The 15,664-nt window shown below is 44.1% G+C and overlaps 1 protein-coding gene across 2 annotated transcripts; it reads left to right on the plus strand.

The window, feature by feature from the left end:
• Window positions 1-43: 43 nt before the first annotated feature.
• On the plus strand, window positions 44-14,202 carry CIAPIN1 (cytokine induced apoptosis inhibitor 1). 2 transcript variants are annotated; one of them, XM_007129575.4, is made up of 9 exons: window positions 44-150; window positions 5,177-5,358; window positions 6,189-6,341; window positions 7,738-7,814; window positions 9,281-9,443; window positions 10,886-10,959; window positions 12,014-12,129; window positions 12,619-12,697; window positions 13,224-14,202. In XM_007129575.4, the coding sequence occupies exons 2-9, from the start codon at window positions 5,202-5,204 to the stop codon at window positions 13,332-13,334; spliced, it is 930 nt and encodes a 309-aa protein (XP_007129637.1). In that variant the 5' UTR covers window positions 44-150; window positions 5,177-5,201; the 3' UTR covers window positions 13,335-14,202. The 2 variants fall into 2 exon arrangements, with proteins under 2 accessions (XP_007129637.1, XP_007129636.1); XM_007129574.4 differs by having other exon boundaries at window positions 7,735-7,814; window positions 13,224-14,201.
• Window positions 14,203-15,664: the final 1,462 nt, after the last annotated feature.

The following is a 15,664-nucleotide window of genomic DNA, read 5'->3' on the forward strand; positions in this document are numbered from 1 at the left end:
GCTGCCTACGGCGACGCTCCGTGTAGCACCGAGTCAGCAGCATGGCCACTTCCGCCCTCCCCGCGCAGCGGGAGCTTCGTTCTCTCGCGAGAGGCGCGAGGTGCGGAGCCGTCGGATGCTGAGAAGCCGGGAGCGAGCCCCGGGTGGCAGGTGAGCGATCACCAGGTGGTCTGAGAGCCCGACCTTCCCCAACGCCCCCGTTCCGGCCCACCCTCTGCCCCACGTCCTCTCATTTCCTATCCCCAGCCCCGTCCTTCGGCGGAAACGTGGCTATGGCCACCTCCCAGAGGACCACAGCGGGCTTTCGCCCGGGCGAACCCGGTGTGAGGGGTCGGGCCCGCCCTGCCTTGTCACGGGCTCCTGGCGTGGTGGCTTCTGCTCTTCGCGGGCTGCCTTATCTCCCGCGCTGCCGGACCCGGCCTGAGGCCCCGGGGGACAGCGCTGAGCTGGGGTCCGGGAGACCGGAGTCTGAGACTCGCTTCTGCTAGTAGCCAGCTGTTGTGACCTTGAGTCTCAGTCCCTCTTCGCAAACATCAGGGAAGCTGAAGTTTCCGTCTTTGGGGGTACCTGGACCCCCCAGGTTGTAATTTTGAACCTTTGACTTCCCTGAACCTCCAAAGTGCTGAGTTTATATAATTGAGTATTCCCAAACTTGCCGGATTGGAAAAATCATCAGGACGCTTGTTAATAAATCGGATACCGAGGTCTTTCTCCTGGAGAGTTGATTCAGGTACATCTGGATGTAACCCTGGAATATTATTTTAACAAATGCCCCCGGGTGATTTGGATGATCTGCAAGTTTGGGAAAGGCTGGTGGCCTTTATTCTGACATTGAGTGCCAAGCTCTGCGTGACTCAGGGAGTTCATGGACTAGTCACTGAGCAGACGTGTAAATGCGGAGCGCCTCACTGGGAAACCTATCACCACGGAAGGCTTCATAATAGTCGGGAGAAGTAAATGGTTTGGGGATGAGGGATAACCAACAGCTGGAGCTAAGCATGCCATTTTGTAAGTTTTTTTCATAAAACTTCGAAAAGGACCTGGGAGGTCCCAAAGCAATATTGCAGAACCACTGCAGTCCACGAGAAGATTTTAGGTGAAATACAGGAGAATATTATTTCATTAGTTATATATTTATGTTAATATGTTAATTCATACGTTCTATTTGTGGAAGGTGACATTGGTTTTCCATTTATGGTAGTGATATAAAGTTTCCTCTTTTAAGTAAACGTCTATATTTTTACGTATAGAAGTATAAACAACACTACTGACTATATGGTGGCAAAGGTGGTACGAGGATACTGAAGAATTACTGAAGATGTGGGGAAATGACTGACTTGGGAAAAAGTAGACTAGGCGCTCTCTGTGTCTGTTTCCCGGGATTAGGGCCCAGGGACTTGACAGTACTTGTTAGACCCTTGTCTTTGTATTTTTGCACACTCCTTATCAACCTTTTCAGAACCTCTTACTCTCCCCTGCGTGAGTGTGGGGGAAGCCTCCCCCTAAGCCAAAACTACTCCCCAGATGTTAAAATTTCAGATCCATGTTTCTGGATGTCGGTAAAGCACTACTGATCTCTCCATGAGGTTTTGTTTTCTGAGTTCTGTCCACTCATCTTCGAATGAATCTTTCCTTTGGAAAATCTAGCACTTGGATATCCTTCCTGAAACCCTTAAGTTTGACACACACCTAATTGCCTGGAGACAGAGTCTTCTGTTTCTTTTCCTTTGAGTTTACTGTTTCCTTGCAGACTGTCACCTTTTTTTCTGTGTGTGTGTGTGTGTGTGTGTGCAAGTGTGTGCTTTGGTCACTTCATTTTAATTAAATTTTTCTTTCTGATAACTGTCAGTATTCTTAGAATATTTTATGCATTTGACTTAAAAGGATTTGATCCTTGGTTTGAACTGATACCCAAACTTCAACCTTATTTTTTTTCTTTTGGCCCTCTTCATCCTTAAAAGGAGCCAAATGCCTCAGGATTTGATGTTTACTGGGTGCCTTAAAAATCAACAAGTGCATCTCCAGAAGTTGTTCTCAGACGTCTGCTTTCACTGCCTGCCCACAACATTTTAGAAGGGCTGTGGGCATGTGTGTGCAGCAGTTAGAGTTGGAGAGATGCTTAACAAGTCCAGTGACGTGACAATGACTTCTATTCCACCTCTTTTTATTTATGAAACTGGGCTCTGAGTCACACTTCTAAGTATGTTGACTTAGGTGCCAGACATTTTTTCCTTGTTTTTTTTAGAAAAGACATTGACAACAACATAAAACTCTGATGATGAATAGTATCACACTTTGGCTTTTAGATATTTAAAAGAACATTGTGTCCCATTTTATTTGGAAAATGCTGACTGAAAGTGGTGGCTGTGTCTTTTTGAGAGTTAATGTTTAATAAATGTATTTTATGAGCTCCCTGTTGCCATAGAATATTAGTTTGGGGGGATATGGAAAACAAAGCGCTTTCCATTCTTCTAATTTACAGACACAATCCCACTGGAGTACTGTATAAGATGTCATAAAGTGCAGCTCTTATGTTGCATAATTTTAGCAATAAAAAAGCAGCTTCACATTTCTCCCTGGGGTGTCCTCCCAGCAGGTATGGCTGAGGAGGAAGAACAAGATTTTATAGGACTGTTTGAAGCAAAGGCAAATAAACTGGCCACAGAGAAGTGGAGGCTCAGAGTTCTCTTAGAACATTATTTCATTGAGCTCTGTGTGCCAGGTCCTGCTGAGTACATTGCATATTTTTATCTTCTCATTTACTTCTTGCAGCAGCCTTGCAAAATATAAGATTATTCTCCCTACTTTATTAATGAGAAAAGAGGCTAATCACTGATCCACTGTCATGTAGCTAATAAATAGAAGGTCTAGTGATAGGTAGAACCCCAGTTCATCTGTATTTGAAACTTGTGCTCTCTAAAACTCTGCCTGATAAATTGGGAGATTGGGATTGACATAATATACACTAATATGTATAAAATGGATAACTAATAAGAACCTGCTGTATAAAAAAATAAAATTCAAAAAAATAAAAATGAAAAAATAAAACCCTGCCTCCATTAAGGTTGCTGAAAAGGTCTCTACATCGGGCTTTTTGTGTTTCTCTAGTTAATGAGTAGCCTTTGGCCCCTCGGTTCTTCCATCAGGATTTTTCTGAGAGTACAGTGCAAGGTTGTAGTAGTGGGAAGGGAACTTCTCATCTCTTTCTCTTGTCCCAAGGGAGAGGCTGTTCCAGCATCATTCTAGAAGGAGATCATTTATTTCTTATAACTTCATACCCAGCAATCCATATTCCTGTCTTCCGCAGCTGGTTCTTAAATGTGAGATTGATCCAAAGTTGTTCACTTGAAAGATTTGTAAGGGTTCTTCCTCAACATCATGTTACAGTTGAAAGCTTAAAGTTTCAGTTCTTGATTGTGTGCTTTTTAGGGATTTAAAAACCACAATTCATTGACTAAGGAATCCTGTTTATCTGATAACACTTGGCATCCTTTTACCACTACCATGGCATGCAGTCAGGTCAGGATAATAAAGAGGGCATTCCACAAGGAAGGAACCAGATAAAAAGCATGATAGAGTGAAAATGCCAAGATTTTTCATACAACAAGGGAGGATTCACTTTGGGGCGGTGGGAGATACAGGTGGAGCCAGATTACGGAGCACCTGAATCCAGAAGACTGAAGAGTTTTGATTTTGCTCTAGAAAATAAGAGCCTTAGGAAATGAGCAGCAAAATCAAAGTACTACAGTATTTAAGGATGACTGGCTGACCTAGGCATGTTTTGTAGGCTGAGGAGCAAGTCATTTGAAGGGAACATTTTTTCTTTTTTTAAAGATTCTGCACTCAGATTGCTTCACATGTCTTTTTTTTTTTTCTTTAAGATTTATTTATTTATTTGGCTGTGCTGGGTCTTTAGTTGCAGCACGTGGGATCTTCGTTGCAGTATGCGGGATCTTTATTTGAGCCATACAGAGACTTTAGTTGTGGCACGCAGGATCTAGTTCCCTGACAAGGGATCGGACCAGGCCCCCTGCATTGGGAGCACGAGTCTTAACTGCTGGACCACCAGGAAAGTCCCTGAAGGGAACATTTTTAAAGAAGGAAGAGTGTGTAGGCCTGACTTAAACTTGGTCCCGGAGTGTCTGTGGTGGCATAATTGTCACTGGGTTAGCCACCTCTGCAGAATACAGAAGTATTCGGCTTAAGACCCATCTATGTGTGATCCCTCTCCCACAGCTTTGGTCTCATGTCATTTGGTAGAGCTGTCTGAAGCCGGGGACTTGGAGTCATTAATGTTTAAGAAAGAAATGGGGAACTGAGTAGACTGCTATCTCCTGACCTGATTGCATCATGAGGACATTCTATACTCATCTGAGTATCAAGTCAAAGAGAAAGTTGACCCCGGCAGGAGGAAATTTCCATAGGTTAAAAGCATGAGTTTTACAGTCATATAGACTTGGATTCAGATCCCAGCTTTTACTTTTTCCACACAACACTTACTAGTTGTGTGACCTGGGCAAAGTCAACAGCCTGTTTACTGACTGTAAAATGGGAGTAATATCTAGTTTAAGGTTGTACTGAGGTTCAATTGAGATAATGTAGGTAAAATGCTTTGAAGAGTCTGGCTAATATTCATTGTTAGAGATAGAGATAGTAGATACTATTGATCAATGCAGAGTCAGTAGAATTGAATTTTCATATCTTGATGAATAGGAAAATATCATTATTCAGTTTGCTAAATTTACATATGTTGTCTCTTTTTAAAAAAAACACTAAGCTTGTGGTTGGGTTATATCAGCCAATTTATTTGCCTCCCTTGCTGAGTCATACTTCTGCCTAATTAATGCCCTGTGTGTTTTACATTCTGTTCAAGCTGAGTTGTCTCATACCAAAGAGAAAATAATATTTGTGCCTTCAGCCTCCTTACTTGACTGCCCAGTCAGGATTCTCACCAAGGAAGCCACCTGCCATATTTGGGAATGTTGGGGTTATGAAACCTTGGGATAATGGGTTTATTTATTCACACTCTGGTATCTACAGTGAGGTTTTCTAATGTGGTCAGCATTCCCTGGTGGGAGGTCGGAATTAGGTTGCAATTCTAATCACATTTGGTGGTACCCCATGGATTGAATTGCATTTTGTCTCTGCTCACTCTTGACTCTCCTTTGGCCCATAGCTTTTAGGTCCACAGCACTGCAGGAATGGCAGATTTTGGGATCTCAGCTGGCCAGTTTGTGGCAGTGGTCTGGGATAAGTCATCTCCGGTGGAGGCTCTAAAAGATCTGGTGGATAAGCTTCAAGCCTTAACTGGCGATGAGGGCCGAGTGTCTGTGGAAAACATCAACCAGCTGTTGCAGTGTAAGTACCTACCCAGGTTGTCTTACAGGGAGGGCAGTTTTGATGGCAGTGCTGCATTTCTTGTCGTTCCTTGATGGCTGGGGTTTTTGTTGTTGTTGTTTTTTAAATAAATATATTTATTTATTTATTTATTTATTTTTGGCTGTGCTGGGTCTTCATTGCTGAGCACAGGCGTTCTCTAGTTGCTGCGAGCGGGGGCTACTCTTCATTGCAGCACACGTGCTTCTCATTGTGGTGGCTTCTCTTATCGTGGAGCACGGGCTCTAGGCACATGGGCTTCAGTAGTTGTGGCTTGCAGGCTCTAGAGCAAAGGCTCAGTAGTTGTGGGGCACGGGCTTAGTTGCTCCGCGGCATGTGGGATCTTCCCGGACCGGGGCTCGAACCCGTGTCCCCTGCACTGGCAGGCGGAGTCTTGACCACTGCACCACCAGGGAAGCCCAATAGCTGGGTTTTTTTGGGGGGTGGCACATGATAGTAGTTTTTTCAGTTGAGATACAGTGGACTTAGGAGTAGAGCTGATGATTTGTATAAGTAAGTTCTTATTTCTTCTTAGGTGTTCCACATTTTTTAAAAAAGCTTGGTTTTCGTCCACCTTCCTTTTTTACTTTTTCCCCTGAGCATACAAAAGGAGTTGAAGTTAGTAAGACTGAGGGAGAGCAGGGCAGCAGTGTCCTTGCCCCTCTTGCTAGTAACGGTGGTATAATAGCATTTGCTGAACAGGTAGATGTTTATTCTATTAGGCCACGCATGTAGCCTTTGTGGGGACTAGGGAGGGGTTGGGAGATTCTGGGGCCAAGGTGATTGCTGATTAGAGTCTTCCTTCTTTTCAGCTGCCCACAGAGAATCTAGCTTTGACATTATTTTGTCGGGTATAATTCCTGGAAGCACCACTCTGCACAGTGCTGAGATTTTGGCTGAGATGGCCCGGATCCTTCGGCCTAGTGGATGTCTTTTTCTGAAAGAGCCGGTAGAGACAGCTGTAGGTAAGGAAATTTTCACTTGAAAGACTAGAGTTTAACAGGGTTGAATCGTTAGGTAGGTTTACTGCATCTCTCTGAGAAGGAGGTATAATTTGGAGATCAACAGTCCTATACTGAACCTTATCCTTAGGGATAAGGGATGAATTACTGTAAAACTCTGAACCAACACATCTGAATAAATTGTGATCTTTGACCCATTAGGTAGTAAAATAGAAGGAAACTGCTCATCTGAAAATGGCTGGATCCTTCAACAGGTGAATACTTAAACTGGTGTATCCACACCATGGAAAACTATGCAGCGGTAAAAAAGAAACAAACTATTGCCACATGCAACAACTTGGATGAATCTCAGAGGAATCATGCTGAGTGAAAGAAATCCAATCTCAAAAGCTTAGAGGCTGTGTGATTCTGTTCATATAACAGTCTTGAAATAACAAAGTTATAGTGACAGAGAACAGGTTGGCCATCGTCGGGGTTAGGCGTGGGAGGGAGGGGGTACGTGAGGCCGTAAAGGGGGTGGTGTGAGGGTTCCTTGTGGTGATGAAGACTACGCACACGCGCAAACAAGTATGTGTAAAACTGGTGAGATCTGGATAAGCTCTGTGGACTATCAGTGACGATTTCCTGGTCTTCATATTACATGATAGTTGTGTAAGATATTATCGTGGAGAGAAGAGGTGAAGGGTCCCTGAGACCTCCCTGAACATTTTTTTTTAAACTTCCTGTGCATTTATAGTTATTTCAAACTAAAAAGTTAAAAAATAGTGACTAGAAGTCTGAGAGTGATGAGCTAAGTATTGATTCATGTGAAAGTAAAGGTAGAAACCAAGAAATAAAAACCTCTTTTTTGCTCCGTGGTAAACCTGTCAGAATCATTCTAGATTTTTAGCATTTTTAACTAGACTTTCTATCAAAATGTGATGACTTATTTCATCAAATAATAGAAATAAAAGTATTTTGAAATGTGTAAAGGCATTTATGTGGAAATATAAGCTTGTGATGTTAATAGCAGCTATAGCCTTCTTTGCTGGGATGTAAACCTTGGGTGACTAAACACAGTGTCTGTCGGAACTATACAGAGATACTTGTATAGTTTACAGTTTCTCAGCCTCTTGGTCATTATCCAACAGCCCCTGGAAGGTTAGGTATTTCAAAGAAACAGAGAGTGATATGAAACAATAATAAGGGAATTATTATATGACACTAAAGAGCATCGGTAAGAGCACTTTGAACAACCAAAAGGAGTTGTCCGATTAAAATATTATCACTGAAATAGATATACATTGAACAGAACAGAATATTATTGTTTTAATGCCTACTGACCTGAATAGGAGAGAGCCTTTATTATTTTTCCTGCTTTGACCTATAAAGGTATTAACTGGGGTTTTCCTCTTAGCAGTTAACAGTAGCAAAGTGAAGACGGCATCTAAGCTGTGTTCAGCCCTGACTCTTTCTGGTCTTGTGGAAGTAAAAGAGGTATGTTTGTAGACGACCCTCTTTGCTGGGAATTTAAGCCTTGGGTGACTAAACCCAGTATCTCTTTTGTCAGACGATACAGAGAGAATCTGGGAGAAATAACAACCCTGAAGGTGAGGTGATCAGTGTCACTCAACTAGGAAACAAGTTGAGAAGGGCTTTGCATGTGAGAAACCAGATGCCTCGAAGGACGAAACCTCTGAAATCAATCTCCTCTGAAGAGACTCAGCTTGGGCCCATGTCGGTCGGGACATATTTTAGTCTCAGTATTAGTGGTGACCACTGAGGCATGGAGAGAGTGACACATCTCTTAGTGGACACAAATCTTAGGCCTCAGTGAAGGGCAGTTGCCTGTATTTTGCTCAGCTTTTGGGTGGGAGGCTAGAATAGGTTGGAGGGGGAAATCCTTTTCTGACAATTCATTAGAAATATTAACATTAAGTAGAGGTATTTATGGTTCTACATTCTTCTCCAATGCTGAAATTTTCTTGTGTGAGAGGTGTTATACCACGATAGCTGTTACACCGTTGATCTGTACATGACCTAGGGCCTCAGTTTCTTCATGCCTACGCTTTCTTATTTTTCTTTTTAGTTAAAGTTCTTCCACTTTTTTATTCCAAAATATGGGATGTTCATAAAAATTCAGTTAAGACTGAAGAATATAAAGTGACATCTCAGGCCTTGCTTACTCTTTCCTCCCCAGAGGGAGCCACAAATACATTTTTTGGTGTGGCTGTTCGGACTTCTTTTTATGTATTTACAAGTGTGTTTTGTGTGTGTGTATACACATTTTTTTAATGTAAATAAGGTCGTATGTATACAGTGTTCAGTCACTCGCTCTTTTCCCCACCTTTAGCTGTCTTCGACATTATCCACCTCAGAGTATTGACCCACTTTCTTACTAATGATGGAACGGCATTCAGTGCTCTAGATGGACTGTGGTTTATGTAGCAGTTCCATAACTGTCGGACATAGAGGTGGCACCCCCAGCTTCTTCCCGACCTTTCCTGTCTGCTGCTTCTTCCCCAGGAACATAGAAAGCATTTCCCTGCCCCTGTGGTTCTCTTTCTCTACTGCGTATTTCACTTCTAGCATCTTTACTGTGGGCATGCTCCCTTGCCACAGGCTTCGATTCCATTCAACAGCCTCTTCAACATGTCCGATTCATCTTGATAATCATAATCATTACAACCTCCACAATGCCTCGCACAGTGCCTTGTACCTAATAGACAGATATTTGATAAAACTCTCCAAGGGGCAGGCTCAACATAAACATGTAGACAGAAGTTACAGTCTAGGGTCGTGATCAGTGAGAAACTGAACGTGAGGCACGAGGCAGTGTCTGTGATCTCCTGCTGTCGTGTGCTTACTACAGAAGTGAGCATTTGACACATGTGAGGGGGACATAGTACACCATCATACTGTAGAAGAAGTGTGGCCTAATCCTCTGATATCTTGAATTTCAGCTGCAGCGCAAGTTCTTGAGCCCCGAGGAGATTCAGTCTGTCCGAGAACACCTGGGTTACCACAGTGACAGCCTGCTCTCTGTGCAGATCACAGGAAAAAAGCCCAATTTTGAAGTGGGTTCTTCTAGTCAACTTAAGCTTTCTACTACCAAGAAGTCTTCCGGTGAGACTGGCCTAGGGACATTGTTCTGTCTGAGTGGACCCAGAAGGCCCTATTAAAAACTGAGCCAGAGATTTGAGTGAGATGGTGATATCTTTAGAAGATCATTCCCTTCCTTAATCTCCCTCATTTCCAAGTGGAAGAATGCTCAATGTACTGTTGTTCTGGGCATATTCGGATCCCAAACTGAAATGATGCATAGATATTACCTAGTTCAGCCCCTTCTTCTGCACCAGAGGACACTGAGGCCTCCAGATTCTAGAGGTCAGACTCCCATAGCTTCATTAGTTAATGAAGTCTTTCCAGACCCCAGAATTATGACATTTACCCTCAGAAGACCTCACAGTGACGGTCATGGCAGATAAGAGTGTGCTATTCCTCTTCCCAGGTGTCCTTTTCTCTGTGCCACTGAAGTCAGCTTTTCTTTGAGGATCTTAAGACACTTATAAAAATATCTCTTCTCAGAAGATTGCACTCCACCCTTTGTCACCATTCTCACCCTTCCTATCACTATTTTTTAATGCCTGAGTTGAGAAAAATTGTCCTAGCTGTGAGGTATGCAAAAACTTACAGGTACCTTCACACTGCTCTGTTTGACTGTCCAGCCTAAATCTTCAAGAAATCCTTCAGCGTCCTAACCTTTGGAGTCACAGTTCCAGAATGGGTAGGAGCAGCTTAGATGACCTGCCCTGTGGGAGATCTGAGCATCCAGTTGTGACAGTGATCTCTGGGGGTGTGCACTTACCCTCCAAGGCCCATTCGTGGACTGGCCCACACTGAACCCTCAGCTCTTTCAGGCCCAGACAGAGAATCAGGAGGTGTGATTTGCTACTGATTTGTTGTTACGCCGCCGCCATCAGCTCTTGAGCCCATTTTCTTGTCTGTAACAGGTCTACGTGAGACCGGAGCTTTGCTATTTATAATGCTTTTTGGCACAGTTTCTTGTGTAATATGCAAATCTCCTGCAGTGGGTATAGGGAATCCTATTAGCCCCATGTTCTGGGGATGGGAACTAAGAGAAGGAGGAGAAAGCAATATGGAGTGGAAGTTAAAAGCGTTAGGTAGACTCTGTCCGTACTTGTGTATTTGTGGCTGTGTGTAACTGGCCTAAGTATCTCAACCCCTTTCCTCATTTATAAAATTAGGATGACAAGAACTTTCCTCAAAAGGTGGTGAGCAGGACTAAATTAGATCATGTATGTAAAATGTTTAATGTAGTATCTGGCACAGAGCAAGTGCTTAACAAATGATGGCTTTTATTACCATAAAGTGATGGGTCCCGCTCATGCCTTTATAAGTGGTAGAGCTGGGCCTTGAACCCAGGTCTTTTGACCGCCGGTCCAGTGTGTTCCCTGCACAGCCTCGGTAGAAAGCACTTACATGTGCTTGGAGTTTGTTTCCAGCTGCTTTTCTGGAGCTTGTTTTCTTTCATTGGTTGGATTCAGGGAAGCCTGCTGTGGACCCTGCAGCTGCCAAGCTCTGGACCCTCTCGGCCAATGATATGGAGGATGCGAGCGTGGTGAGTCAGCACTGTGGTCACCTGATTGTTTTCTTTTAGGCCCCACTTTGGGTGGGAATGTTGTTGTTTGGAGTGGCCTCTCTGGGTTTTTAAGTGTGAAAACATTTAAAGCCCAGCCTTGCGGCTGTGCCTGCCACTGGCATTTTTTGACTCAGAAGGAAACTCCATATTAGTGGCATTTTAAATTTCTTTTTCAGCACCTTTCCCCCCACAGATTTTTTTTTTTTTTCTAAAATTTATTTATTTATTTATTTGGCTGTGCTGGGTCTTAGTTGCGGCACGTGGGATCTAGTTCTCCAACCAGGGATCCAACCCGGGCCCCCCGCACTGGGAGCGTGGAGTCTTAGCCACTGGACCACCAGGGAAGTCCCCCCCCCAACCCCGCAGATATTCTTGTTCTCACTTCATGTGATATATTAAAGACTCTTGTGGGCATGCGTAAACCTGAAAAGAGTGTCAGCTAAAATATTTTTTGGCTCCTTTGTCTGGGCAAGTCACCAAATGCTCACTGTCTTAAAAGTAATGCTCTTCCATCTCAGATCAATGCTTTCTGTAGTAAAGTTCTTCATTCCTACAACTATTGAAGTTAGAGTGGAAAGCAAACTAGGCAATGGTTTGTGCCCTCACAGAGCTTACAGATTGACTGTCTACACGTGTATCGAAGAACTACACAAGTGTATATATCATTATCTGCCTTTCCTCTGGAATTATATAGAAAATATTCCATTCCCTTTTCTCACACGACAACCCTTTATATATTCACATAAATATAACACTTCTCTCTTTGTTCTTCCTGCTCCCTCCCTCCCTGCCCTCCACACACATATTCTCTACACATCGTAAATGAGTTCCCAGCCCCCTCACAGCCTAACACAGCTTCTGTGCACGTAGTGTACTCACTGTGTGGCCAGCTTGGGTGTGAGGATCAAGCGCAGGTAGGAGGCTGGGTGCCTTCTACAGAGACGGGCGAACTGCTACTGTGGACTGTGGCCACTTCACCTGTTCGTTAGCGGAGACCATGACTGTGTCATTAATGGCTTCAAACATTCTCCAGGATCTCATTGACTCAGATGAACTGCTGGATCCAGAAGATATGAAGAAGCCAGACCCAGCTTCCTTGCGGGCTGCTTCCTGTGGGGAAGGGAAAAAGAGGAAGGCCTGCAAGAACTGGTAAGCCTTGGGGTGAGAAGAGGCTGCCAGGCTGCTTCCAGCAGCTTCTGATTATCAAGGAATCGCTATACTTTACAATTACTAAAACATGTTTTATTGTAGAATGTATCAGACGGATGGTTAGAAGAGTATGTTAAATAAGTACATTTTAAAGAACAATAAAATGAACACGCATGTACTGATCAACCAGGTTAAGAATCAGGAACATGACTTGTTCCTTAGAAGTCGCCTCTGCGTGCTCCCTCAGCTGCATCTCCCTCCCTCTCCTTACAAGAGGCTACCGTTCTCCCAAATTTGTGCTAATCTTTCCTGGCTTTTTCGTTAGTTTACTGTCTATGTGTGAATCTCCAAACAATACATCATTTAATTGTGGAGCCCAAACCTGACTAGGCCAGGAAAGGTCAATACTCCATATCTGTGAAGGCTTCAAGGATTTGGAGTTTCTGGGTGGTGGCAGATCCCACTCATCAGCTGCTAACTTTCCCCCAGCACCTGTGGCCTCGCAGAAGAACTGGAAAAAGAGTTGAGGGACCAGATAAGCTCCCAGCCCAAGTCGGCTTGTGGAAACGTGAGTATCTGGTTGACTACTCAGTATTCACAAAGGCCTAAACTAAACACAGACAAGCTCCAGCTCTCCAGAATTCACTGCCCAAGTATTTTAATAACAGGTGAACATGCGAGAGCGTGTCTGTAGGTGGTAATGGGAAAGAGGGGTTATCTCCTGAGAGTGGGTAGCACACTCATGCCCGTAGGCGAGGCACTTGTCACTTCTTATTTTTGGCCCCTTTCTTTCTGCTTCACATTGGGCCTGATGCTACTCAGCCATTTGCTGAGTGTGGCTGTGATTTGAACTGCTGAGAATATAGAAGTATGTCCACCTAAGGAACTTCTCTAGACTTTTGCCTTTCATGAAATCAGAGATCTTAAAGACTCTTAGTATTTGGATCCCAGTCGGACCTACAAATGTACCCAGTCGTTCTCTTCAGGCCGCTGTGGCCATACTATGAAATTTGGGATCCCCCCTTTCTTCTGGCCTGTATCTCTGGGAGAGTTGACCCTTGGCTTCCCTGTATGATGGTCTCTTCTTTCAACAGTGTTACCTGGGCGATGCTTTCCGCTGTGCCAGCTGCCCCTACCTTGGGATGCCGGCCTTCAAACCTGGGGAGAAGGTGCTCCTGAGCGACAGCAACCTCAATGATGCCTAGGGGAGGGCCCGGCCTGGGACACACCTGCTCCTCCGCCAGCTCCTGCCCCTCACGTCCCACCACGTGGTTCCTCCGTCTCCTCTCGATTGGCTCACTCTGGCTTAGGTCCATTGCGGAGAGGGTGCTCAGCGGACAGAGTGGAGCTGGCTGGGCACAGTGGTGTGGAGTGCTGCTACAGATCAAGACCACGGTATCCTGGGGCCCTGTTACCCTGAGTGGGGGCCTTCTTCACCCAGTGTTAGGTAAACGGGGCACATCCCAAGTAGGCCCCTCTCCCCAGGTCAAAATGCCGACATTTTGTAACACTCTCCGAGCCCGCCATCCTTGAGTATTAACACTGTGACAGAGAGGGCCCCGCCCCATTCTAAGCTCCGCAGTAGTGCCACGGCTTATCTTCCAGAGTTGGTGGTTTATTCACCATGCAATTTTCTTGGTGACAAGAGGCAAGTGCCTCATAACCTCAGAGCACCAAGGGAATCACTCCTTGGTTGCTGTGATCATACCCAGTGCCCCTCTGCCCCTCCAGTCCTACCCCCCATCCCTGTTTTACTGTGTTGCATCTGTGTCCTGTTGTCATTCCTGTTAATCTCCAGGTATTAAACTTACATACTAATGTATATTCGCCGTGAAGAGGGGATATGTCTGTGTGTGTGTGTGTGTGTGTGTGTGTGTGTGTGTGTGTGTGTGTGTGTACGCGTGATGTCTGACGCAGCCATCCAAGCTCACCTGGGACCACAAAACTCTTTTCTGGAGAGACTGAGTCACACCACATGGGGCCAGTCCTACACTTATAGATCAGGGCCTCTCTCCATCTACTTTAGAAGAGTCCAGGTTGGTGAGCATTTAGAGAGAAGCAGGACAGAAGTCTGGCCCAACAATAAATCTCTGAGCATGTGTGTGTGTGTGTGTGTGTGTGTGTGTACGCGTGATGTCTGACGCAGCCATCCAAGCTCACCTGGGACCACAAAACTCTTTTCTGGAGAGACTGAGTCACACCACATGGGGCCAGTCCTACACTTATAGATCAGGGCCTCTCTCCATCTACTTTAGAAGAGTCCAGGTTGGTGAGCATTTAGAGAGAAGCAGGACAGAAGTCTGGCCCAACAATAAATCTCTGAGCAGGAGACCCTTTGTTCTTCTTGTTCCCCACCAACACAGACTTGGAATTGATCTTGCCAAATAGCGAGAGAGATCATGTCTATTTAAGAGACCTGGGTTTTTCTATTTTGACAATAAAGAAAAGTGTTCATTGGTATTTGTCCTTGAAACTTGACTTGATCCTCTAAGTTTGCTTTTGCTTATCCTGGTCCCTGCTGGTGGATTTTAGTTATGGGTGTGGCTTGACTCTGAAGCCCCTGTGGTAGGCTGAGTTCTAAGATGACACACCAGTGCCCCACACTTTTGTGTAATGCCCTGCCCTTGAGTTTGAGCAGGACCTGTGAGTATGATGGGACATCACTACTGTGATTAGATAACCTTGTGTGGCAGACATGAAGGGATTTGCAGATGTAGTTAAAAGTCCCTCATGGAACCCTCGAACACTGTTGGCAGGGATATAAATTGGTGCAGCCACTGTGGAAAACAGTGTGGAGGTTTCTCAAAAAACTAAAAATATAATTACCATATGACCCGGCAATTCTACTCCTGGGTATATATCCAAAAAACCAAAAACACTAATTCAAAAAGATACATGCACCCCAGTGTTCATAGTAGCTCTATTTACAATTGCCAAGAAATGGAAGCAACCTAAGTGTCCCTCAACAGATGAATGGATAAAGAAGATGTGGTATATATATATAATGGAGTACTACTCATCCATAAAAAAGAATGAAATGGTGTCATTTGCAGCAACATGGATGAACTTGGAGGCCATTTTGCTAAGTGAAATAAGTCAGAGAAACACAGATACTGTAAGATATCACTTATATGTGATATCTAAAAAATACAGCAAACTAGTGAATATAACAAAAAAGAAGCATACACACATATAGAGAAAAACTAGTGGTTACCAGTTGGTGGGGGGGGCAATATAGGAGCAGGGGAGTAAGAGGTACAAACCATTAGGTATAAAATAAGCTGCAAGGATATATTGTACAACAGGAGGAGTATAGCCAATATTTTATAATAACTATAAATAGAGTATAGCCTTGAAAAATTGTGACTCATTATATTGTACACCTGTAACGTTTTGTACAGTGACTATACTTCAATTAAAAATAATAGGGGAAAAAAATCCATCATGGACCGTCAGCCTTTTAAAAGGGAGATTATCCTGAGTGGGCCTGACCTAGTCAGTTGATCCTTTATAAGAACTGGAGGACAAGGTTCTC

This window comes from Physeter macrocephalus, unplaced genomic scaffold (assembly GCF_002837175.3).
Source record: "Physeter macrocephalus isolate SW-GA unplaced genomic scaffold, ASM283717v5 random_661, whole genome shotgun sequence".
In the NCBI taxonomy this organism is placed as follows: Eukaryota; Metazoa; Chordata; class Mammalia; order Artiodactyla; family Physeteridae; genus Physeter; species Physeter macrocephalus.

Bases quoted from the DNA above. Each gene is read 5' to 3' on its own strand.
- CIAPIN1 (XM_007129574.4), top strand. From the start codon at position 5,202: ATGGCAGATTTTGGGATCTCAGCTGGCCAGTTTGTGGCAGTGGTCTGG. The intron at 7,815-9,280 runs GTATGTTTGTAG...CTTGAATTTCAG, and splicing joins GTCTTGTGGAAGTAAAAGAG to CTGCAGCGCAAGTTCTTGAG. The intron at 10,960-12,013 runs GTGAGTCAGCAC...AACATTCTCCAG, and splicing joins ATATGGAGGATGCGAGCGTG to GATCTCATTGACTCAGATGA.